Genomic DNA, 26,787 nt, shown 5'->3' on the forward strand with positions numbered 1-26,787 from the left:
CGCACCCCTTCGCCCGCCCCGAGGCCTCGCTCCTTCTCCAGCCCGCCGGAGCCGGGCGGACTCGGGCCGGCCCGCACGGGAAACCCGGCTCCCGGCCTCGGCCCGCCGCCTCCCGCCCGCAGGGAACGGAGCCCCGCCACCGCCCAGCCCTGCCCGCGGGCGCGGCGCGGCCATGGCGGGTAACGGCCGCCACCCGCAAGTAACGGCTGCCCCACCGCCCGCCCCGACGGCAGCCCCGGGGGCCGCGCCGCCCCGCCAGCCCGGGGAGAGGCCGCTCCCCGCGGGCTCCGCGCCCCGCACCGCCACGGCGCGGCCAGGCGGGCAGCTGCCCCGCCACCGCGGCGGGCAGGACGGGCCGGCTCCGCCCCAGCTCGGCGGGCCGCCCTCTCTCTCCCTCCTCCCCCGAGGTGGGGCGGTGGCCCGGGCGCGGCGCATCCAGCCCCGGGGTTGGGGCGGTGCTGCCCTCGGCCAGGCGGGAGCGGCTGCGGCGGGTGCCGGGAGCGGCTGTCAGGCAGCGAGCGGCGCTTGCGGGGCGGGCAGCCATGCGGCGGTGGAGGCTCCTTCCCTTGGCGGTGCTTCTCGCTCTCCTGGTCCCCGTCAGAGGTGAGGCGGACGGCGGGAGCGGGTAGCGGTCCTGCCGCGGGGCCCCGGCTGCCCTGCCGGGCCTGGGTCCACGGGCTCGTCACGGAGGCGGGGAGGGCCGGGGAGCCTCCCGGGGACCAGAGGAGCCCTGGGGGGAGCCGGCGAGTCCCCGGCCGCCTCTGTCCGGGCCAGGGTAGCGGCGGACGCTCCCCGCCTCCGTCCCGTTTCTGGCTGGGTTTGTGGGGTGGTGGTGTGGGTTTTTTTTCCTTTAAACTAACCGGAAAAGTATTCCTGAGCTTTCTGCCTGCCTCCCGCAGCGGAAACCCTGTCTTGTTTTTAATCTCTTCGGTGAATACGTGGTGCTCGCCCCAGCAGGGCCCTTGGGTGCGGGGGGGTCCGGGGAGGGGGCTTGGAAGGGGCGGCGGGGAGCTCAGCCGGAGCGCGGCTTCCATTTTAGGAAGGAGAGCGGAGTCAGGGCAGTCCCAGGGCATGGGACAGTTACCAGAGTCTGCCGGCACGCAACAGCCTTTAACAGTTGGTTTTTTTTTAATTACTGCAAAGCCGCCGGGCGAAACACACCGTGTATTTTCTGAGAAGCTTATCATGGCTTCGGTGTGTGTCAGGGGCGATTTTCTGGAACCCCGGTCAGAGCGGCGTGTGTGCCACAGCCCGCGGGGCTTGCTGTAAGGAGACACTGAGCGGGGGAGAACAGCGAAGTTCCCAGTACCGAGTTCTTTTCAGGAGAAAGACTGATAAACTGGAATATGCTGTGTGAACTGGCATCTCCCATTTACGTGACTTATTTCTAAGAAACTTTTTTTTAAACTACATTAATTAACATACTCGGTGCTGTGCCTAGGTGTTTTCTTTCAGGTGTGTTGTAAAAGCAACACTTCAAAGCCTAGGTATCTCCTCACTGTAAGAGAGGAGGAAAAACAGCCATTCATAACTTTGACTAGACGCTGTAGATGCTGCATGCAGGATGCCAGATAAGCAGTTTAGCATTAAGCCTGTTTGAATTCAGTTCTTCTGCTCTGGTCTTAGCTGCTAGGGTAGCAAACCTGAGCTCTTGCGGAAATAGTACAATTTTACAATAACTGCCTTTAAAACTGACAGATGATTCAGACTGCTAACGTAGGTATTGTCTTACTGCTTAGGTGGAAAACTTGTTCCTCTACCTCTGCAAGCAGTCCTCGTGGTCACAGGCAGCTGGGTCTTTGGTGTGGTGCTCTTAAGGCGTGGAAGTATTTGCAGTAACTAAAAGAGTCTTTCTAAACTTTCTTCCAGCAGTTTGGAGGTGAAGAGAGGCTGTCTGGTTTCTGCTTTGCAGGAGGGAAGGTGCTCAAAAACTGCCTTCAGGGGTTTTGTTTTGATTTCTGAGGGAAATGAGCAATTGTAACAGATAGTTCTTAAAAAGCTGATTAATTTAGCTGGGTAATAGTTAATGCCAATAATAACAACCAAGAAGATAGGTTATAATTTGTTTGGCCACTTTTTCGTGAAACAAAATGGGTAAGAATTTGAGCACTGTTGAGAATGTCAGCCTGGGGAGGGTGGGGCCCTCTGGGGGAATTTCAGACTTGTGGTGATGCAGTGAAAATAAAGGCAAGACCTGAATTATGTACTTTTGAAAATTTTAATTTCACTGTTGGTAGGCTCTCTGTAGTCTGAATGTGCAGAACTGCTATAGAAAGTTAAGGATGTTGCCTTATAAGCAGTTCAGCTGTTGTGCGACGATTTGGAGATGGCAGGTTTCACTGGCACTTCTTGCTTCCATGGTTCAAGTGGATGAGTCTGTGCCTCTGGACTGAGAACTTCTTACGGGATCATTTTAGGCGTGTGAAAGCTGTTAGTGCTAAAACAGCATTCAACATATCATGAGGATTTGCATGTATTATTAAGCAAGGGTGAACTTTGTTATTTAAAGAGCTTGCTTAGAAAACGAGTTTTGCAGTTTTAACCTCAAAACTGGTATTTTAAGTGTTGTCTCATTTGCCAGTATGAGCTGTACAAGTCAGGCAAAGCTGGAATTTAGGTATCATTGGGGCTGGATCCAGAGGAAGGTAGAATGCGAGTTTTTATATCGTCAGTTTCTATAGGCAGTCTGACAGCTTGCCCCTGCTGAGGAGTGGGATCTTTCTGTTTCTCTCCTCCTGTGTTTGGTCTGGTGCCCATCAGGGCCTATACTGAGATGATTCAGCTTGATAAGTCAGCATATGACTAATCTGGTGCATTGAGTTTGCTCTGCCGAGTGTTTGATGAGTGTCAGAGCCAGCACAAGGGAGTGGCAGGGCTCAGTGTTGGAGAGTGGAAGTGAGGTGGGGGCAGAGGAGGAGAGGGCAGGAGGTGTCCTGCTTTGACTGGCTATGAGTTGTGAGACTAGATCAGCCATCTTACAACTGTAAAACCACCAGGTTAGCCCAGCATCTAATTTTAGGCATCTGGTTTTCAAAATACAACCAAAAAAAAAAAAAGTATTAGGCAGCAGATCTTCTGTAGAATGAATGTGAAGAGCACAGCAGAAGGATTAAACAGAAAAATCTGTATGTGATGAGCAACAGAAAACTGCTGCATGCACGAACAAGGCTTAAAAGTCTCCTTTATCTACTGCAGAAAGATCAAGGCATAAAAACTTTATGCTTATGGAGGATCTCAAGTTTGGACTCGGGAATATGTGATTTAAATATCCTTTGCAGGAACTGAGTACAGCTTGTTGATTGAAACACAGTTGCCACAAGAAATAGTTGTAGTGCACACTGGGAGGCGAGCAAAATAGCTGCTGGAAGCTGAGGTATCTGTGTTGTAAGATCAATACCCTAAGGTGAATTACAAGTGGAGATCCTTCTTTGTAAGACCGCTGCAATTATAGTGCTATGAGTAAAGGGAGGGAAGCATTTGTGCCCCTGGCTTCTTGTCGAGGCAAGTCATTGTTGAGAAGAATGACTAGTTGGATGAAAGATGGTGAAATGAGCCTGTCTGTAATCTAGTAGATGGAGCTTTCAGCTAGGGCAGGGAGGTGGTGCAGGGACTCCTGGAGACTGATTTCTGCTGTGTGGGCTCTGGAGTTGTTTGCCTTTTAAATCTGATTCAAAAAAAAAAAAACCACAAACAAAAAAACAACAAACCACACAACTTTTTTTTTCAGTTGAACAATTTTAGTAGCAGTGCTAGTATGCATACATAGTAGCATGAACTTGAGAAGTGCAGCACGTGTTTCTCCATCTTCCCATTTCCTCTAATTTGAAATGGCCAAGAGGTTTTTTAATGTGGTATTATTTATATAAAATGGCCACTGCATTTCTACATCAAAATGACATCACTGTAACAATCCTTGAGCTTTCCGTAGCTACAGGGATTTAACTTGGCGAGAGCTAAGTGTGACTCATCCTACTGCCATCCAGCCAAGACCAGTTTCAATACCTTCCTGATGTTACCCTGGTGCATGAGATGGGGTTGCCTGTGCTTGAGAAAGGACTCTGCTTTAACTCTTGCTGTCTTGAACTTCTCACTGCAATCAACTTATATTTCATCAGATGACAGCTTTGTTAGTGAAATGCAGTAATAATAGTAATCTTCATCAGTTAAGATGATCTTGCCAGAGGCAAGCCGTTTTCTTTTAGCCAAAGTGCTTTTCCCTGCTCTGGCACAGGAACCTACTCTTCCAAGTCTAGTAAAACTGTTTTGAGAGAACGTTATAAGCAAAATGGCCTCAGCTCAAAGGACCTTTCACTTAACTTACTGCCAGTTAACACAAACTAATAATCATGAATTTAGGAATTGAGAGGAAGAAAACAATCAGTTAACCCTCTTCCCTACTTTCAGCTTAAGCCAAACACCCTTACACCCCATCTTTGCCCCCCTGGTTTTCACTGCATGTTACGCTCAGCCCATCCTCTGCTGCTTCAGTGAAGTGATGAGCAGAGGAGGAAGGTCATATGTCCAATGAGTTCTTTCTGCTGCTTCTCCTTGCTTCCTGCTGATTTTCCCCTGCTCCTCTTTGCTTCTCAGTATCTCTGCCACAGTGAAGGTTGTTGGTGGTCCCTCAGGGCTGTCACTGCTGTGGTGTGAGTGGCCCACAGCAACAGTCCCTCAGGTCCATACTCTGTTGGCATGGAACCTTCTCTGCCCAGAGCACATCTCCAGCCACGTGTCCCCTCTGCAGCCTCTCCCTCTGTGAGTCTCAGACCATGTCTGCATGTGTCTCCTGTCCCTGTTGGCTGATGCCCTTTCTTACCTGTGTTCAAGGAGGAATACTCTGTGCTTCTCTGACCACTTGAAGATTTGTGCACACCATTGGTGTCAGTGCCAGCATGGCATGACTGTAAGTGGCGCTGGGCACATCATGGCCTCTTCCCAGACAGGGCACCCTGCAGCCCTCTACTGCTGAAACCCTGCCCAGTTCATGCCCTCTACATTCTTGAGCAATGTGTACCTAGGAACTGTTTTGACTCCATCGTGTCTGCAAAGACATAGGTCTTGTGTGTCCAAAATACATGGCATAGTTTATGAAGGAAAATAAGATGATTTATCATATGTAACAGTACATATTTAATTTCATTATAATTTTTCCAGAGACCACCTAGTAGGTAATTCCTGGTCCTCAAGTGATAAGGACTCCTTCCTTAGGGATTTCAGTTGCAGCAGGAGGATAGTCACGAACTTGTGTCTCAGTTCTGGGATCCCCAGAACTGGCTGGTACTTTGTTACCCAGCTGGACTTGGGGTAGATGGTTTTCTGCAGGGCTGGTGTGATGGGTTTCTACTTTTATGTTAACTAGCTCCCCTTCTGACCCAGCTAGCTTCATAGAGATGAAACTCCCTTTTCCTGGAGTGCAGTTTCAAGTAAGCCATTGTACCATTCTACCTTTCCAGATTCCTGGGGATTTGAGGGAATATGATACACTTGCTCTGCTCATTCTTGGACAGCTGTGGTTTTAAAATGACTACTGCCATCTGAGCCCAGCCAAGGCTGTGTTCTGTCATGGCAAAATATACATTTGTTTATTCTGTCTAGGGTGCTCCCTACATTTCCCTTCCAAGTAGAAAAACTACTTAACAACCCATTTCTAGCTTTGCCACTGTGAGGACACAGCACCTGCTGCTGTTGCTGAAGAGAAGGCAACCTATCTGCTTGCCAAGCTTCTTCAAACTTCTGTTTTTCCATCGCACGTACTGGTTTATCATTCGTACTTTCCATGTGTGATGTATTATTCTGCAGATCTCATGTGGTCTAGTTGCTTGCACTATGGCTTTGCTGAGACAAGTCTAAGTTGTGTTCTCTGCCCCAGTACACAAGCAGCAGTTTCATGGACCTAGCTGGCTAAAAATAGCTTTCCTTTGTGCTCACACCCTGTATCTGTGCTGGCAAGTTGAGCTAACTGGTCAGCCTTGTTATTATGTTTCTCAAATTGCCTTTGAATTTCAAATATGTGCATTTACACTGTGTGTTCAAGTAGATGTTTCTCCAAGTTACTGTTTTATTACTTTCCATTCTTCTGCTGCTGAAAGTGTTTTTCCTAACTGCTGATTATCACATCCAATCTCTGAGCCATTTCTGCACCGCATTAGTGATTACTCAGGAGTCTGTGTACATGTATACTCAGGGCCACCGATGCTCCTGAGCATGTTCCAAGGCGACTCGAAAGGCCATTACCTCTGCAAACTGACGGCAGCTTCTTGTCCATTTGTAGGTGGCAGCCTCCCCTGTGGAGGGGCTCCAAGCTGCTTGGAGCCCCATTTCCTGCTGTGATTTTACAGAATCCATCACTAAACAAACTCCATTGGTTATTTTCAGCATATAACTCATCATATGCAGGGCATTTTATAGCCAGAGGAGTTCAGTGTTTTCATATTTTTGATTAGCTGGCCACAGACTAATCAGTTCAAGTTGGGAAACATAGGGTTTACCTGCGGCCTGTTACTTAGTATTGCTTCAAGACTTTTTTTCCTCTAATGAACACATCATCAATGCAGTGGAAAAATTCTCAAGAGATGCGTTGCTTTAAAGTTTTGTGGATGATGCCATGGCAGATAGTGGGGCTGTGTTTCCACCCCTTGCAACAGCCAGTTCCAGGGGTACTGCACACCATTCCAGGTGCAGACAATCGGGTTCTTGCTTCTTCAGTCAGAGGGATGGAAAAGAAAGCATTTGCAACATCAGTTGTAACATACCAGGTACATTTTTTGGTCTCTGGCTCATGCAAGAGCTGCAGCATGCTTGAACTACAGCTGCTAATGCAGCAGCTACATCATTCAAAGCTCTTGATGTCTGTTGTTAACTGCCATTCTCCAGTATGCTTCTGGACATGCCAAACAGGACTGTTGTAATGTAAATGTGTTTGAGAGCCCCTTTTCCCTTATTTTTCCAGGGGCTCCATTGCTAATCACTTTCTAAATCTTACCCGTGGCCCCTTAATTAGTTCAGTATCTCTTTCAGAAAATTATGTGCGTTGCTAAGGGAAGAGCCACTGGGTCTGAGTGCATGCAACGTTACTGCGGTCAGTACAAGTCCTGTAGCTGGTTCCCTCCTGTACAAAGCACACCACCTACACCAAAAGCCCAATGCCTTCCTGTCTCATCTGTCCCATCTACCGTGGTCAAGAGAGTCAAACCCAAGAACGGCAGGGGCAGTGGCAACAGGCACAGGCTACCGATCCTGTCTATTCAAACTGAGGCTCCATTCTACTAGAGGTAGATGTGTGTCTTCCCTGCTTACTCTGTAACTGCTCATTCATCACTGGTACACAAGGGCAATAAGATGCACTGAGCATCAGGATCTATTATGGCACCATGTAGATGAGGCCAAGCAGTGCCTGGCCACCTTCCCAGACAGCCCAATAAATATGGTTACTTGCACCTGCTGCCAGGCCAGCAGCAGGTACCTCCCAGTGCAATGATGCAGGTGGATTGGCAGAACAGTATTCAGTCCGGAGGCTGGGGGCAGGAGAAGGTGATGGCTGAACCAAGCTCTGACTCTGCCTTGTGCTCACAACTCCCCAGCTGGCAGTGCTGCATCTCTGAAGGGCCTTCTGTTTGACTTGGTCATACCGTCTCTTTTTCTGTTCAGGAGCATCCATAACTCCCAGCATCTGTGAGAGGGGCATGAAGAATTCCCATTCATTCCAGGCATTTTCCCCCAAGATTTACCATGCTGACAGAATCTTGGTATTATCCCTGGCCTTGCTGTTAATCCTACAGCATGCTCCCTCCAGCATGGTACGTAGTAGGTCATTCCTTGGTCAACAGGGGTCCCACCATGTTATCAGCCCTTGCTGCCTAGACCCTGCGAGTTATTCCCAGTACAGAGAAACAGTGTTCCAGCTTGTGTATCTGGCCCTTTGCCTGACTGTCTGCATCTTCTCAGCTGCCGCAGGAGGTCTCTGTGCCACCTTGCAAAAGAACATAGTAGCAGCAACAGCTCTGAGTTAGCTTTTCTGCTGACTTGGGACCAATACTGCAAAAGCTAGTGATTGGAAGGTTGCTTCGTGTCGTAAAAGCTAGTTTTAGTTTGCTTTTTCATTAAAAAAAAAAAAAAAAAGTAACTCTTGTTTTCTCTGTATGCTTGCAAATTCTGGTCTGGGAAAGATTTCCCTGCTTCCTGCTGTGTCAACAGGTTCCTCGCATGTCTGCTGCAGCCGTGTCCCATCCTCAGAGCTCTTTGATTTTATACTTTTCCTTTAGAGGTGAACAGTGCTACGTTTTTCATATAACCCTTAATTTTCAGACGCAAACCTTAATTTTCCTAATAATTCCACAGCCTCCTGTAAAGGTACTGTGCTAACTAAGCAGAGATGTGGACCTTTTTCCCCCCCAAACTTCAGAGAAGAGCAGTGATTCTGAAGCTTGTGGCTGTAGCAAGCTGACAGCTTCTCTGCAGCCAGAGCTCTCCGACTGTGTCTCCTTCTTCCTCTTCCTTGGTCACTGCTTCTTCTACTCCTTTCTCTTGGTTGTTGCCGTTGCATCGTTGTTACTGTCTCCGCTGCCAGTCCTGTCCCCAGGCATGGCTTCCTTCAGCTTGTGCTTCTTACTTGTCCTGAGGACAGTTTTCCCCTCCATTCCTATTGATTTCCTGTGCTGTTCTGAAAAATGAGTAAATTTATAGTGCAGAGTAACATCTGGCATGTGTAATGACTGCCTGCAAGTATTAACACTGGAACTTAAAATCCTGTTTATGTTAGAAGGTGATACAGAATCAGAGTGAAAATGGTGAAATTATTTCTTATGATGGACATGGAGAATTCTTGATAAAAGGTTCCATCTAAATATAGCAGAATAGAAGTACTTTCACAAGATGCACTTGAACTAGAAATGCTTATGGTTTCACTGTGGACACATTCCAGATGTTTTGCTAAGCACATGAACACGTTGGAACCACAAAGAATATAGCCTTGGTACAAAATGGAAGATTTACCTTGTTCCTCAAGTAAAGATAAAGAAGGATGGAAAGAAAAGAAAAACAAACAAAAACCCCAAACCCAAATTAAAAAAAAAACAAACTAAACCCTTTCTTAAATTGAGAAAAAATACACTCTTTCCTGACCAAACTTATTACACATTTCTGGCTTGCCATATATCTGTGGCTGCCACTTAGGTAGAATCCAACTGATTATTTAGTTTATCTGTCTGGTTTGGGCAACTAAAACTAGTCACATTGACCTGGGTGGCTGCAGTATCTCTGCAGGACATGGCTGTCCTTCAGAAATATTTTTTTAGATAGTAGTTTTGCATGTCCAGTACAAAGTTGGTTGAAGCAGAAGTAATGAGCTTTCTCCTGCAGTGTTCCACATTGCCCAGGGAAGAAGGCTGGTATCACATCACATGTCCTTTGGCTGAAGCCAGTTTGCACGTTTCCAAACCTATACTGGTGCAGTGCAGTGAAATCCTGGGTCACTGAACTGTCACTTAGTCCGAGTCTTTCTCAAGTAATCCCTTAAACATAAATACTTGTAGGAAGAAAAGTGTCACCGGTGCTATTGAAACATGTCAGTGTTTGAAGTTTGATCAGAAAAATAGGTTTTGTTATAAAATCAGTTGACTAGTGCCAGAACTGATTCAATCTCCAAGCAATGGTTTAAAATATGAGTTGAATCATTGCAAACCACTGTACTGGGTCTGGTTTCCTCTACCCTAGCCTTCCCCACCAGAAACCCTCATTGTAAAATCCAAAGTCTTCTACCTCTATTTTAGCCAAAGCTGTAGTAGCTATATTTGAGTGTGCAGACAGAAAATATTGAGAAATGTTTTTAGCCATAGCTGAACAAGCCATGAGGAAAGACTCTAGAATAACAAAGTCAATTTTACTGTACAGATAAAGTTTCTGACTAGATTACAGATTTTGTTTAGAGTTTGCTATTAGCATACAAACTGTATGGAACCAGTAAGACTTCTGGTGAGGAAGCTAAAAGAAACAGGCTGTGAAATATATTGTCAGTTTACAAGTATCAGCAGACAGAAAACAGTCCTGCTTACTACAAGCCATCATTTTGGTGTACTACTGTAAAAATAAGCATATTCTTAACCTAGTTCTGTGCTCATTGCAAATATATATTTCCACTCTATTTTGAAGAAGGAATTCCTAAATGGAAGGCCAAGTTCCATTTACTTGTTCATTCTAAGTTACAATTTAAATATAAAGTTATAATTTAAATTATTTCTCTAGTGCAGACCTCCCTACCCTTTCTGCAGCTGAGCCTTACTGCTGCATTTCCCCATTTCCCTTCTCCTCTGAGCCCCCCGCCCCAGGATGCTCTTTTTTTTCCATCCCTCCCTGCCCCAATCCAAGAAGCTACCAGAGGTGCAAAGTGTGCACAAATAAGGATGCAGAGAAAACATAACACTGGTGTTTGCTGATGGTTCGGTGGGGAGGGAAGCCTTCAATCTATCACCTTACACATATTACACAGTGATAGTGTTTTAGTGAATTGGGATGAGCAGAAAAAGCACGCAACTCAAAGTCATGGCTCAAGATATCACACAGTTGCCCTGACAACACGTCTCCCTTTCTCCACGCGAGGCTGGGCAGGGTACCGAACTGTACAGATGCATATAGAGGTTTTCAGTGCAAAGAGAGGAGAATGTTATTATCTGAGTAGAAGTATAGATAAACTCCTAGCAACAAAATAGCGTTAGGTTATGTGTCAGTTGTAGTTACTTCCAGGAGAACCAATGATTTTATCCAATTACACAATACTGAAGAGTTTGCAACCTGCTTGGATAAAATAGTTTTCTTAAATTCAAGACTAATCTTTTGATTAACTGCCATCATAGTCTTTCCAGTGTATTTAACTGTTAATTATCGGTGCTGGCTGCAGTTTGGGTTGTTACCTAGTGAGGCTTAATGGTCATGAATCTGCTTGTGAAGATGAGAACACTTGAGTTTTCAAAAGGCCTTGAATGTGTGCCCCTTCCGAGCCCCACCATCTCCATTAGTGTCCGTCTTAGTGCTATCAGTGTGTATATTGCTCCGCAGTTTTCAAAGTATAGGTTTGACTGCTTGCAGAGTCAGTCACTGCAGTTGCCCCAGACCATGGCCAGCCAGGTTTTGAGTATGTTTGATATGTGGGGGAGGTACTCTCTGCAACAGACAATTTTCTCCACAACATGGAAAATATTTTAGCCCTTTCCAAGGTGCTGTTAGTGACTGTGCTTTGGAAGCTCTTTTAAGTTTAAGGAAGAGATCTGGGACCTGTGGCTCTGCCATTTGATGTTGGCTTGCTACTGAGGGTTGTAACCAGAAGATAATCACCAAGCGTCCAGACTGTTGGCTTGGAGGGAAGGTGGTCACATTGGTTATGGATGTGCAGAATTACATACTGTAAGAAAACAACCAGACTGTGGTAGACAACTCATCACTGGGCAGGTTGTGATTAAGATCCCAAATATTTGCTTTTATCGTCACTACTCGATTGAAGGAACTCAAGAGTTCCTAGACCTTTTTTAACTATGGCATACTTCTCTTTTATCCCTTCTTGTTTCTGGATAAGCAGCTCAGCCATTGGCAGGACTGTTGTAATCTCGTTAATACTCTAGCTTCATAGTTGACTCTGTTGTTCTGTATGCTTTCTGCTGATTCAGAAGTATTCATTCTGTTCTCTGCTGTATCAAATCCTCCCTGGAAAACTGCTTATAGCTCATGTTTATAGCCCCATCATATTTTCCTACTTTCTGTTGCTCAGAGGGGCAACGGAAGTTGTGCAGTGCGTGCACAGGAGACTTTCAAACAAGCAAAATTCCCCAAAATGCTTCAAAATGTTTTTTTCTTCCCCAATAAATAGCTTATTTTACCATGTTCTGTTAAAAAACCCTCATATGACTACAGTTACTGAAGTAAACAGGTTTGAGTCAAAATGTGTAGGCTTTTTAAAAATATTAAATTGCCATTTTTAGATGGAAAGAATAGTTAGTAATTCAGATATTAAAATAAATCACAGATTAGTCTAAAAACTATTTCCTAGCAGACAGATCAGGAAAAGATTAGGCCATGTAATCACCTAACTTTTTCTTTACTGTATTTTCAAAATTGGTGCAAATAAAGTAGCTTTTCAGGGAAGTCGCTTTTGTATCACTCTACAAAAATTAAATATGATAGTTATTAGGGTAGCCTGGTGCATCTTTTGGAAAAGGAAATAAATCTTTTTATTGTTTGCAGCAGAGGCTTCGCTGACTTTATTCCCATCAGATATGTTAGCGAAAGCTCCAGATGTGCAGAAAGCACACATTCCCCAGATGTAAAAAATTACCTTTGTTTTTTGGCTGATTTACAGTTGTTATTTGTGTTTGGGCCATATTTATTTTTAAGTAGGAAGGGGCTTTGTTCTTAGAACTTTCTATGCAAAGCTTTTTGTTTTCTCTTGCTCTGTAGAGAGACTAAACTTGAAAAGCAGCATCAATAGGTGGGTATGTGCAGGAGGAACAGGGTTTGAAACCAACTGTGTGGAATTCAATTTCATAAGACTCCAGGCAGGGCTAATTATAAACTGCTGTTTGGCAGTGGGAGTAAATATCCCATCTGTGTTGCCTGACGCAGAGGAATCTTGCCTGCAAACCTCTGCCCTGGCTGAGAGATGGAGTACAGTTTTAAGTATGTTCTTCCATTCGCAGTGAACTTAAAATCTTAGAAAGGCAGTCCTTTACAGCAAGGTATGGAGAACCAAGTCACCTTTCTCCCAGGTTTTTTGTGATTAAATTGCTCCTCTTGGTTTTGCCTGCGTAGGACATGTTGGAAAATAACTGTCAGAATGTGAGCAGAGCAGTAGAAGTCTTTTATTGTTGATAACTAATGCTGGTGGGGCAAAACCTGGATTGAAACCAAGTGCTGGTAAGCTTAAAAACCAGTGGTAAGGGATGTGATGGCTTTGCTCTGTACTGGAAGTGTTTCATGAACAAGGTTCAATGTATTTGCTTTCCTGTATTTTCTGTAGCACCTGATATGGTTAGGTGTTTAATATTTCTACTGCTTGTGTTTTCAGTCCCCCAAGGGGAAGGAACACAAGATGCAGGAGTATAAAATCCAGTTTCCCTGCTGGAAGTTGGAGAAGCTGCTTGTTGCCTGATTGCCCAAGAGTTTATGCCCTTGTAGCTACCAGCATCCTCATCCCCCAGGAGGGCTGCCAAACCTCCTGTAGACTCTACAGAGATGAGATGCCTCTTTGAGCTCAAGATTTTTGCAGATTTCATGAAAGTGAGCAGCTAGACAGCAGGGCAGACCCAAGTTGGGCAATCACCAAGCATATGAAATTTAACAAGAGCAAGCGCTGGAATCTGCACCTGGGATGGTATAATCCTGGTTGTACGTACAAACTAGGGGACAAGAGGCTGGAGAGTAGCACCGTGGAAAGAGATCTGGGGGTTTGGGTTGATGGCAAGTTGAACATGAGTCAACAGTGTGCCCTGGCAGCTAAAAAGGCCAACTGTCTGCTGGGGTGCATCAAGCACAGCATAGCAAGCTGGTCAAGGGAGGTGATTGTCCCACGCTGCACTGCACTGATGTGGCCCCACCTCAAGTACTGCGTGCAGTTTTGGGCACCTCAGTATAAAGGAATCAAATGGTTGGACTCGATGATCTTAAGGGTCTTTTCCAACCTAAATGATGCTATGAAACTATGAGAGGGTGCCCAGAGGAGGGCAACCAAGATGGTGAAAGGCCTCAAGGGCAAGGTTTGTGAGGAGCAACTGAGCTCACTTGGTTTGTTCAGCTTGGAGAAGAGAAGGCTGAGGGGTGACCTCATCACAGTCTACAACTTCCTCAAAGGAGGCAGTGGAGGGGAAGGTGCTGATCTCCTCTCTCTGGTGATCAGCAATAGGACACGAGGAAATGGAATAAATCTGCATCAGGAGAAGTTCAGATTGGACGCTAGGAAAAGACTCTTCACTGAGATGGGGGTCAGTCACTGGAACAGGCTCCCCAGGGAAGTGGTCACAACGCCAAGCCTGTCAGAGTTCAAGGAGCATCTGGATGACACTGCTAGTCACATGGCTTAGTTTTAGGTAGTTCTGCAAGGAGCAACAAGTTGGACTCTATGATCTTTCCTTATTGGGTCCATTCCAACTTGAGATATTCTGATTCTATGATTGTAAGTTATTTGGCCGCTGACAGAGTGGCAGGTAACACCACCCGGTGGTGAGATCACAGCTGACTACTGTCACCTGGTCCATAGGCCTACAACTGGAAGACCAGCTGAAGCATGCAGGCTCTGTGGCACCCTGTGGTACACAGGGCACTGGGGAGGGAGGGAGGGAAGGAGGAGAGCACCCGCATTTAGAAAAACAACATTCGAGCAGTTAGTTGCTCAAGTCAGAAAGTTATGTTTGTGGTGATTCATCACAAGTTTCCTTTCTTGGTGTGTTGCCATACTTGTGACTGATGGAGGAACTTTCCAAAGCTTGTGTCAGCTTCTGCAGTGGAATGTAAATATGACTAATACCGTAGCAGTAAGTATCTGAGAGCGGTGATGGGTCTTTGCAAAGGACTCCTGTTTGGGTAGTTACTTTGCAAAGACCCATCACCACTCTCAGGTACTTACTGCTACGGTATTAGTTACTTCACTGTCTTGAATACTCTTTAGCTCATCAGCTTTTCAGAAGCATATGTTTGCTTGCCTGTTTTACCTGCTGTTTTTCCGCCATCTGACACAAACTATGCAGGTTACTGGGGACAGCCTGTTGAAGAAATGTCTCTCTTGAGATCCTGGTATTTGAGCTATGAACACAGAAAGAAAATAGTGTAGACACTTCTGAAATGTTCTTGAATCTGCTCTTGCCCCTAGGAGCTAGAAACATCTGCTGTATTGTGCTTTATACTCAGTATAGTATCTGCTTTATTTGCTTAGACTAAGAAAATGCTCATAAGCTTGGTTACTCTTGGTGCTCCTTAAGCCTGTAGGGAGTGTAGCATATTCTTGCTGACTTTTTCTTCTTGGATCCTGCAGCTACGTTTATTCTAGTCCTGTGGCTTTATCTCTGTTATCTAATTGTTTCTCCCCTGGAACCAGCTGAATCCCTGGTACTGAGCCTCTCTCCTTTCAGACTAAGTAATAGAACTTCTAGTTTAGTTGGACCCACCCATACAAAAACCTGAATGAGTACAGTTGTAAAAGCAAATGATTTAAAGACATAGGAAGGTTTGTCATGGACAGTGGAGAAACAACCAGGCTTTTCTAGGAAAGCAGACTGCCAGCACTTCATAGTGCAGATTATTGTAATGAGTTTGATAAGCTAGGTTTTGACATTTTCTCCTTCTTTCTTAATAATGTGTTTGAAGAGCCTGTCACCTTGCTGCATGCTTGGAAAACAGAATTGCGGTTGCAGAATATTGAATAATTCCAGTCGATATAGAATTATTTTTTTATTAACTCTCAGATTTTCTTAGTGGTATCTCAAAGCATGCCTTATGTGAGATTGGCATCAACAGTCTCATCCTAAATTATTTCTCTGTGAAGATTATATGTGAAGACAATACCTTAAAATAGCAATGTCACTGAATGCACTCTCTTTTACACTGGTTTCCTCCTTTTGAGGGAAACCACTGCAACTGGAACTATTCAGAGTTCTCAGACTGTTTCATGATGTCAGTAGGAGACTCTTCAAATAGCCTCTTTTCTGCTCCAGGTAAAACTTCAGCTACACCAAAGCATGATGTTGAGTATAGGTGCCCCTCCCACTCCTAAAAAAGAAATACTGCTCTTGAAGTACATTCACCAGTGTAACATGCCTTGACTTGGTGATGTATCTTTAACCTTGAGACATACAGTGTTAACATATGGTGGTGGTCCATCCTCTGCTACTCTGATAGAGTGTGTTGAGGAGCATGCATCTTCAACAGATCCTTCTGCCTGACTTCTTAGACTAGTAAATATCTGATCAGGCGTTGTCTTAGTCATTCCTCCCTGGAGGACTGTAGGCTGAGAGATTAATGTATTTGAGAAAACAAACAAACCAGAATTTGAGTTTGAGGAACAACTATGCAAATACCTGTTTAAATTTCTCTTGAGTGTTTTGACCTTTTTTTGCCTGTTAATGTGGAGTTTTCTTGGGTAAGTCTAAGCAAAGGGGTGACTTCAGAGGTAACTGAGATATGGGTCTTAGCAATGGCTCATTTTACTGAGGTTTCTGAGGTTATATTGCAAGATGGTGTAGGCTTCAGATTAAAAATATATCTTAGTCTCATTTCTTCTCTGAAAAAAAAAAAAAAGGCATTATTAGTTCAGTTATCTGAGAAGGAAGAGATTTCAATTTTGACCTCAGTTGACATGAAAGATGTTACCAGGTATATGAGCATCTGTCATTCCTGGGACTAGACTTGTGACTTGTCCTTGTCTTAACTTAGCCTGTCATGTAAGCAGAAAGAACGTTGTGCTTGTGGTTTGATTTTTGATGGGTTTTTTATTCCTCTCTTCAGACTTTGCAGTATCAAGTTCTATTCCTTCTCTATAGGTAGCTACATTCTTAGAGGAGAAGTCAGACACATCTATGTTTTATGTGTGTTTCTTCTGAATTAAGGTATCTTTGGCTGGAATTAAGTTTTACTCTGGCTGGTTTGATAGTAGTTAGAAAAGGTCTTCCAGCTTCTTTGGGGCTAGGGCAGCATATTTGGATGTCTTTTTCTTAAATAGTTGTTATCTACTTTTGTGCCTTTTCCCATTCTGCAGTGAAAGTAGGAATGATGAACTATCAAGCAGTTGTTTTAGCTGTCCATTTGTCTTACAAGCCTGTGCTGCTGAGATCACACTACTATGTGCTGTGAAACCAGTTTGTATCATGTATATATTAAGTTACTGAATTTGCAGTTGACTGGGTAAGCAACAGTAGCTCTAGCAACTGACTTAATACAGCAAGAGAGAATGTTCTTTTCCTAAGAGCTGAAAATGAAGCTTAATCTACCTAGAGTGAAGACCACATAGCTGACAGCTGCATTTAGCTGTCTTTTAGGAAATTGAAGAGACTGCTGAAGATCATCCGTAATAACTTAACCACCTTCATACTGTTAACCTTTGTTAGAGGAAAAGATAAGTCTTATAAACCCATGAAAATTAATTTTTGATGCCAAGGTATTAAATCCATTACCCAATCATATAACTTTCATACTGGCCTTTGTGCTTCAAGGCTCATCTTCACACTTGGATTGTGTAAATTCTTGTGAATTGGAGCTGTGCCCCTGCTTATTTTGCCGTGCAGTAGAAAGAAGGCTAGGAAAGAATATGCTTTGGTTGTAACTAAGAAAGCATGCAATAGCAGTGGCAAGAATAAAGGATTAAGTGCATTATATTGACTGTAGGAATATACGTTCTGGTCCTCTGGATCCTCTGTGACAGGGACACTTTCAGTGCTGTTCCTTTGTTTTTCTAAGAGATGTGTGGATAGTGGTCTGCAGAAAGAGAGGAGTATCTGACTCAAAATATTCTTCTAGCCTGTTGCAGGAAGCATACCTCAAGGTAGATCAAAGACATGGTTATGACTGTAATAAGTGTTGGTTTTGAGTAAGGAAAACCAGTGTTCTTACTGTTGCTTTCATCTTCTACAGGCAATTTTGATGACTTCAGCTTAGAAGATGCAATTGGTAATTATTACACTCTTACAAATTTTGGGAGGTAGGTGGGAAAATAGTGGCTGTTCTTTTGGCTTGTTTGTTCCTGAGTCCCACTGCATGACCAAGCATGACATCTTCCCCACAGGTTTGTTTAAACCTCAGTGGAACTATTCAGCTATGGGTATGTCAAAATGTGATGACTGCATAGAACTGAAATTTGTCTCTGGGAACACTCAGGGATACCTCTTAAGGGGAAAATGTCTTGCTGTATAGACTTGATCCTTGTGCTTTTCATTGTATAGGCATAGGCTTACATTTGTCCTTCAGGTATCCTTGGAACAGTGTATTAAATAGTATTTAGACTTCTTTTTTTTCTAACTATCCCTGACAGAAACTACGAAGAAACCTCCTCCATTGAAGCCTCTTCCATCAAAGAAGCCTCTTCCATCAAAAAAGCCGCCACCATCATCAGATTTCAGTGAGATCTAATTGGCTTGTAATGCCTTTTACTGTGTAGTACACAGTCACTTGAGAGTCTGATTTTTTTATTTCTATAAAAGAAAACAGTTTCTTAATGGCAAAAGGATTTCTGCATTTTTGAGTCTTCTGCTAATGCTTTCACAAATTTACTTTGTGATTTCACAAGTTTAAAGACCCTGCAAGAATCCCTTCTGTTGGCTTTCAATCTGCATGTTTTGAGCTTGCTCACCTTGAGCTGGCCCTTGGTAAAGTACCATGACCACCAAAAGCAGCATGTAGTTTGGCAGATAACGCCTGGTAACTGGTGGTCTTCTGTGGGCCACAGCTGAATGACCGTGCCATTATATTCTTGGTGAAAACATCATGAGGTGCATTTTGTGTAAAAATAGTCTAAAATTAGTTCAGTTTTTGCATTACACTTAAAACTTCCCTTCTTTCTTTGTAGATGATTTAAACTTGGAAGATGGTCTTCAGCCTGGTAAGTATCCTGTTTTCCTGGATATACTGTTCAATGGTATTTCATGCAATGTCTATCCATCCTTTATTACCCACATTTAATAAAGTCACTGAGTTGATTAAGGTAACAGACTGCAGATAAAAATAATTGCAGTGTAGTTATCTTTATTTACCTTCGTTTTTAAAGGTCTGGGTGACAAAAACTGTATGTATTTCACTCATTTCTTTGCCAAGTCCTACTTGTTTCATTGCTGTGTCTTCACTAGATGGCACTAATTCCATTAAATATTACTTATGGAATTAGTTTTTAAATCTTAAGTAATCTCTTCCTTTCCAGGAAGTAACTTCAGTAGCACAAGGGAACATTAATGTATTTGAAATTATATGAGGGAAGGTACTTTTTCTAATGTGCTTCAGCTCTGCAGTGTGGGCAGGAGCAGAAATTGCAGTATTGTTTTCACTCAGCCAGTAAAAAGTGCATCCAGTTAGGCAGATAATGCACAGTAGATTTTTGTACCATCGCTGTTGCAGTATATACAGCTTTCCTAACACAGGGCATACAGTAGGACAGCAGCACTGTCGGCTGCCCTGTTTGATTTAGCCCTTTGAAGTTTTGTCTCTCTGAAAGCAGTCTGTTTCGAACTGCTGGCACTTTTGAAAACAGTTGGCTAACTGAGAAACAGTTGGCTGAATGAATTGGATGGTTCAGGTAAGCAGAGAGAGAGGATCCTTTATAAGATGGGAAGTCTAAGTTGGGGTCTTAGAACTGTGGTTTGGAGGTGCACGCCTCTTTCTTTGAATATGCAGAGGACCTAAGAGACCTGCTTTGATTTGTGCTAGAGCTGGGAGGTGGCAAGACCACACAACACCGAGGAGAAGTAGCATACAGAAGAAATGGGACACTAGATGTGTTCAGCTGTGGTGAAAACACAGTTTTACAAAACCACTGCTGGTGTGTTAATTTGATGTGGGCAACAAAGACTGTGACCATATGGTGCAGAGATAATTACTAAGATCTCTTATTCTCCTATTTTGTGGCGGGCTAAATGAAATGTCGTGGGGACCATATTTCTGGTTCTGTTGTGTGTATCTTGTCTTTTTTAAAGTGAGGTACCAACCTTTATTATTGGTTAAAATCTGGTAGTTTCAAGAGAGGAAACAGTCAAGTAGCCTATACCTGATAGAAAAATTTGAAGAAGTTCTGCATTTGAAATCAGATGTGCAAGCTAAAATGCTGCATAACACTTAGTGAGTTCTTCTGTTTGTGTTCAGTTATAGCAAGGGTGTGACGTACAGGCTAATGTAGCAGAAGCAGTGTTAACTGCATTAAAGTTCAGTGTTTAACCTAAAATAACCAAACAAATAAAACATTAGCTAATGAAAGGAAAGGAAAATGGCACGGGGAAGATTTGATAACATTTTTTAGGTCAGATAGTCTTTCAAGGTCACTATATGCTCTGCTTTTGGTCTCTTCACACTAGTAACTTTGCTTACTTTATACTATGTTTGTCTACAGATGACCCCAAGCCAGGTCCACCTGCAAATCCTAGAGACACTGGTAAGACTGACCTAACAGGAATTTCTGAACATAGAGAAGTATTTGTTAATCTTTCCTAGTCCCTTTCAAAGTTACCGTACTGTAGTCTGATTTTGATATTTTAACCTTTTGCTTTTTTTCCCCAAAAATCTCTCTTTTGTGTGTAGATAACCCCAAGCAAGGTCCACCTGTACATCTTAAAGACACTGGTAAGGCTTTTAGCACAAACTCCTGAATAATTACATGGGTTTACTGTCTCAAACTTCTAATAATTACTCCTTGTTAATTGGCTGCTATGTCAGTCAGATGTTGCACTGAATAAACACTGAGGATTGAGGAAAAATTGTCTTGCAAATAAACTTTGCAGTAGTCTTGAAATTCCATAACAAACCTGTTGAGTTACCTGCCTTTCACTTAAAAGCGGGATGGTGTGAGGAGCAGGAAGGATGGGACAGAGTGTGTGTGCTTGGAGCAATGCTGTTCTTGGCTGCCTGTGGTGGAGCATCTGTGCATTGGATTGAGTCCTTTCATCTTTAAAAACTGAATCCCTGCTAGTTGTGCTAAAATGTAAGCAGGAGTTACCTGTGATCTGTATTCTTAAAGCATTTCAATGAAAGGCAAAGCTCAAAGTTAAAGGGTAATTTTTTTAGTGGGTTTTGGGTTTTTTTTAAAAGCCCAGTTAAGAAATACAATTCTTTTGTGTTTGGAAGGTAGGCTTAAAATACATGTCCTTCCCTGCCTGTTGTGCTTTAGAGGTCTTCTCTATCTTTGCCTAACTCAGAATAAACAGATTCAGATAGATGCAACTGTGACAATGCCATTATCCATAAGCATGGTGGTAAAGAGTCCTTACCTGGAATGCAAGCCCTGGTTCTTGTTTCTTCTCCTGCCTGATTAGCAGCAGGTATTTGAATTCAGTCTTGCACACCTTGGTACAGTGTTTTTACCACCCAAGTAAAACATCCTCTGATGCACTGCTTTTAGTTTTGCTGCTTGAAACGTATTCACTTTGCATAAACTACAGGTTAATTTGGCAGCAGTGGGAAGGAGAGAGTGCTCATGTCCCATGAGGTAGGGTCCAGTGGAAATGGAGAGGAACTGGTTCAATGTCCTGCAATAAATCAGAGGAGGGAATTGCATTTTGATCTTCTCATTGTCATGCAAAAATTGCAGCCACTGGACTGTGGCATATTGAACGCTTTTTTTCCCACTAGCTAGTGTGTCGTAGAGGTTCCAAAGACTGGTTGTGACTTAGAAACCCAACTCTGAAGAAACATTCACAGCTGCAGCCTTGAAAAGAAAGGGTCCTTTCCTGTCCATGCCCTTTCTCTGCTTTAACAGGATGACGAGTCCTGGGCTGTTCCAGTTAGGTAGCTTACAGGGCTTCCTGCTTGCTTTGGAAGCACACTTGTGCGGTACTGCCTGCTTTTGGACACTGACTTCTCAGCTGTTCAAGAAGTCCAGAGGCAGCAGCGCTGCTATTAGACAGTATAGTGCCGAGCGGAAGGGACTTGAGATTGGGAGGGCTTTTGAATCGTGAACATGTGACTGATGATGATGCTGAGCCTAAAAACACCACAGATTCAGCTGAATGATCTAGAGAAAACTTCCATGTCACTATGTGCCTTGAGTTGTCTTTTCATTGAACTTAAAACATGTAAGATTATATTATTTTTAATTTTAATAGGCAACCTTGATGATTCAGATCTATACGATGGCAGTTTACCAAAAGGAGGCGGCGACGGTAGTGGCAGCAATGGTAAGATAGCAGGTTGTGCTTCATATTGATCCTGTGGTTACCTGAGCTTTTGATAAAAGCTTGCTCACAAGCTGGTTAGCATGGTGTAATTTGTAATACCTTTGATTCTGGTGTCTGAAACTTAAGAGCATGCATTCCAGTTCAAAAGCAGTATGTTCTGCCTCTGCCAAAAACCACAAGATAATTAAGAAAAACTGGTCTAGAGGTAAAACCTTTGGTGATTTTTATTGTTATGCTAAGAAAGATGGGGCTAAAAATTGAGTTGTGAATATGGTACTTATTTCAAAATTCACTGTGAATATAGTTCTTAAAGGCATCCAGGTGTTATTTTCAGATCTTCTGTGACATACTCTCAGTTCCTTTTAGTTCTTCTGATTAGGAAGCCTAGGGATGTGCTAGAAGAGGGTCCACCTTGTGTTCTTAAATATTTCCTCTGTCCCACAGGACTAATTGATCTTTAAGACTTCCCAGTGATGTGGGGTATGTCTACTCTGAGCAGCATAAAACCATTTCGTAGTTTACCAAACTGAGTAATCTGCCATATCTAATTTTTATGGCACAACTCAGTACAGAGATGGTCTGAAAGACAAAGCTGCAGTAATGGCCATCATTAAGATGGGGCTAGGTGTCCCTGTGTGCATTACTGCAACTTCACTGTTTCCAGATCAGAGTTAGCTTAATTATCTTGATGTGGTGTTAAGGCATGCGGCTGGTTACTGAGTTCTTCAGAGTTGTCCTAGATGGAGGTTACTGATGTTGATTTTTTGGGAAGATTTCACTTTCCAAGGTTCCTTTGGGGCAGGTAAATTGAAAATTGACAGGCGCAAGAAGCACCTGTTGAGACTTGTGTGGTGTTTTCATCTGCACAGGTTCCTGCTTCAGTCGTATGAGTTGCATAGTGAGAAATAAGGATAGTATTTATGGAACTTCTGTCTGGTTTGCCAAGATAATTGCACAAGTATTTAGTAAATGAGGCAGGGATTTTAGAAGATAGTTGGTTCCATGGAAGTACAGTTGAATGCTACTCTGAAGTTATATGCTGTTCCTTTCCACGGAGTGTTCTGTAATGGTGGGCAAGTTGATTAAACCAGATTTCACAGGTATACTGTGCTCATTTTGTAGAAGTGCTGAACACCCAAGGCTGAAGTGTGGCTTCACCACCATGAGCTGTGCATTGAAAATAGAAAGTTTGAGTGCCAGAGCTTAGCACTGTATGGATATAATAGATGGCTTGTAATTTTGCATGATTAATTGACAAAAAGGTTGTTAATTATGAGTGTTCTTTAGACATATTAAATCTAAACCTTTTGTTCATTTTTACAGAACGGAAAGGCCCAAGTCCAAAGAGTGGTGAAGAAGCTGAGGGTAAATGCATAAATTTGTGTGTGATGTTGTCTGGTGTCTACGTGTCTGAAGCTTGTTTTCTGGGTTTTTCTGTATTGCTAATATTCTGCTAAAATGGTCACTGCTGGTAGTCGGTTTCAATTTAAAAACTTTTGTGGTATCTAGAATTCTTACATTCAGGCTCTGCTTTCATAATTTTAAAATCTATGTTGCAAGTGATTCACAAGTGTTAAGGACTCAGAGATGCTGGTGCCGTGATTGCATTAAACTTAAAACAGGCATGCTTAAGTTACTCAACTGTATGCATTGCTAGGAAATCAATGATTTTAGAGTAGAATTAGAGGATGTGCTTTTCATTATTCACAAAGACAGGAGGAGTTGATTTACTACAGTTTCATGTCATAATTTCAGGGTTGGTTTTTTGAAGTGTTTACAGGGTTTACTTCGAGACGATCCAACTTCGACATTGCTTTCAATTCTGAGAAATGTATGCAAACCTTTATTTTTCCTCCTAACTTTTTTAACTTTCTCCCCCAGGTTCTCAGGGAGCAATAGCTGGAATTGTGAGTGCTGTGCTTGCTACTGTGATTGGAGCAGTGTCTAGTTTCATTGCTTACCAGAAGAAGAAACTCTGTTTCAAACAAAGCGGTAAGAATTCTACATTAGTTTTGGTTTCTACTGTCTAGAGAGATGGTTTTTTGTATTTATATGGGGTCTAGAAATTGATCTTAGGCATAAGGTGGTTTTAATAGCACAGTGAATTTATCTTCACAGGGAGTAACCTCTCTTACTAGGAGAGGATTGTCTTAAGAGTGGGTGTCTGAAGAATGCCTCATCCAAAATTTAGACTTTCAGAAGCAGACAAGAATTAAGGCTTTGCATTTCTTAAAATAAAAGCACTTCCCGCTAAAGAGTAAGTAGGAGAGAATGCAGGAGAACATTTCTTTAAGGAAAATTGAGTGCAGGTTGGGGATTAGAGACTATTTTCATGCTGAAAAATACTTTGTCATTTCTAATTTTGCAAATCATACCTTTGTGTCTTCACAAGATGCTTGCCTACATATGATTTTTCTGACAACTACCCAGATGTTCACCTCGAAATGAATCTTTCTTCTGCAGTTGTCTGTTGCTTGCTATCTGCTTTCTTTCCACCTATGTAAGATAGAACTTGGATGAGAGAACTTTGGTAGAAGCTTTGTTGTTGTCCTTTCCAGTCTTTGGTTGGTGAAGAGCACTCCTCCAGCCAGGCACTGCTATTTTGTAATTTGGGTAGTTTGGAAACTGAGTAACATCTAGCATGCATGTTAAAATTAACATGCAGGCAACACAGGGGCAACTCAACTGCTATCAGTAGCCCAGTTTGTTCAGCGCTGTTTCTTCTCTCAGATTACCTCTATTAATTAACAGCTTCAAAGAGCAGAGAATTTGAATACTAAACGTCTGTTTGCTTCCCAGCAGATGAAGAGAATGTGAATATGGAAAGCCATCGAGGAGCACAATCTGAGCCACCTGGTAAGAGAAGAATCTAGATGAAAGATCAACTTTTTGGTGGGGATCCTATTAAATGCTCTTTATTGACATGTAACATAGTGGAGAAAATTACTTGCACTGTTTTGATTTGTTTCCAAAAAATTGTTTGTAACTAACGTGACAACTCACTTAAAACTGAATAAAGATTACAGTTCTGATAATACAGCCACTCTTCTGTAGCTTTTTATTCTTTGAACAGATTGGTTTATTGCCTTGAGGAGTCCTTGAAATACAGGAGCTTAGAGAAAGTAAAGGGATGAAGCCTGCTCCCTTAGTGTGATGCATAATGCAATTAGCTGACAGATGTTTCATTAGTGTATGTTGTGTCTGATTGGAATCTGATACTGTTTTTTTGATTGATTGTAAACCCATATAGAATTGCACAGATGTTTATTAAAATGTTAATAGTGTTTGGGCAGAGATGAAACTACACTGGAGATAAGGAGGACTGAACTTACTAGCATGTTCTTAGAACTAAAATATTCTCTGTTGTGACCAGAATGTATGAAAGGATTATCAGATAATAAATCTTTCTACAGTGGTGATAGCTGTGGAAGGATCTCTTTTAAAACAATAAAACCTGAACCTCACCCTTCCAGGTATGGTTATCTAGGATACTTGGCTGATGGATTAACCCCAGGAAAGCCATAGGTAGATCTGGAGGAAACAGCATAGGTGAAAACTTGGCCTTCTGGACTGGTCAACAAAGGAAAAAGCAATACAACCTAATGCTGAAGTTTAATGAGTGTCTTTGAAATGCTGAATGTTAAAATCTCAAAGCCGTATAAATTTACAATGTATTCTGCTGCGAGCTTAATCTAAAACCTGAAGAACTAGTTCTGTTTTTTTGTAATTAGAAACAAAAATTTATACCTTACTTCTCTCAGGTATTTCATTAGTTTGCTAAAAGCTTCCATCTGTCTCATGATCCTCTTCATAATTATTTTCCCTTTAAGCAGTCAAATATATAAAACTCTCAAGGAAAAAACATTTTTTTTGTGACTGGCTGTTGAAGTCAGGACTGCAGATAGTCAGGTATCTTCAATTCAGTTATGCATTAGTGAAGCAAGCAGTATTGTTCAAAGACCTCTACCAAGGGCAGTTAACGTAAGAGCTGTAGTCAGGATATGCTCAGATTTTGGCCAAAACTCACCAGAACTCAGATGTGAAATGCGTCAGATGATGCATACTTTGTTTTATCCAACAAAGTCAAACTTGGGTTGTTATCATAAATTATTACTCCTGCCTATGTATTGATGTCATGTTACATCCCAAATCTCATACCTCTCTTATATTTTTGTCAGCAAGCATGAGCATGTTTTGAGCCAAGAAGCTGGGCAACCATGGTCAGCGTGGTGCTACTCCTTACCTAAGTTCTGGGAGTCAGCAGACACTGGCTCTGCTTTTTGTAATACACTGTTGTACCAACATGGCTCCTAGTTAGAAGCAGGCTTGCATTAAGCCAGGTCAGATGGCATGGCAGCACAGGTTAGCGTTTTGAAAATTTTATGTAGACTTATCTTTGACTTCCTGAAAATGTAGATAACCTAGGCTAGCACTTTCTTTCAATAACCCAGTTTTTCTATTATTTATGCAGACTGTACTCCATTTCATTTTCGCATCTGCCAAACTGCAAGTCTGAAACTGCTTGTTGGGTTGTACTGCAGGTGTAGATAGCTACAAGGAGCTAGTAGGACGTGGTTATTTGAGTGAGAAATCTGAGATGTAATATCCCTTGGTATGCAAGGTACTGGCTTCGTAGAATCAACCCTCTGCTTACCTGAATTTATCCCACAGTTTCAAATACCTACTGAAAAAGTCTGTTGTCCGCATATACTGTTACATGGCAATACATAACTTACAATGGATACTAACTTAGTGTACTAATCTTGAATTGTTTTTCACTTTTTAGTGCAGCGCACACTTCTGGAGAACTAAAAGAAAACATGGTGAAGAACAGATCACTGAAACTGGATACAGAGTCTGCGTTCTGCCTGAAAGAAAAAAAAAAAGGAAACAAAAAAGCATAATGTAAACAACAGAGTCTAAAGTTGCATGAGGAAACACTTCTTGTTTG

The 26,787-nt window shown here is 42.7% G+C and overlaps 1 protein-coding gene across 3 annotated transcripts; it reads left to right on the forward strand.

Annotated features, from left to right (window-relative positions):
* Positions 1-421: 421 nt before the first annotated feature.
* On the forward strand, positions 422-26,787 carry CD99 (CD99 molecule (Xg blood group)). 3 transcript variants are annotated; one of them, XM_037377300.1, is made up of 11 exons: positions 426-603; positions 17,599-17,634; positions 17,996-18,082; positions 18,530-18,562; positions 20,057-20,098; positions 20,245-20,286; positions 21,765-21,836; positions 23,160-23,201; positions 23,718-23,828; positions 24,636-24,692; positions 26,623-26,787. In XM_037377300.1, the coding sequence occupies exons 1-11, from the start codon at positions 543-545 to the stop codon at positions 26,646-26,648; spliced, it is 609 nt and encodes a 202-aa protein (XP_037233197.1). In that variant the 5' UTR covers positions 426-542; the 3' UTR covers positions 26,649-26,787. The 3 variants fall into 3 exon arrangements, with proteins under 3 accessions (XP_037233199.1, XP_037233197.1, XP_037233198.1); XM_037377301.1 differs by having other exon boundaries at positions 24,639-24,692; XM_037377302.1 differs by lacking the exon at positions 20,245-20,286 and having other exon boundaries at positions 422-603.

The sequence above is a fragment of the Falco rusticolus genome, chromosome 2 (genome assembly GCF_015220075.1).
Source record: "Falco rusticolus isolate bFalRus1 chromosome 2, bFalRus1.pri, whole genome shotgun sequence".
NCBI lineage: Eukaryota > Metazoa > Chordata > Aves > Falconiformes > Falconidae > Falco > Falco rusticolus.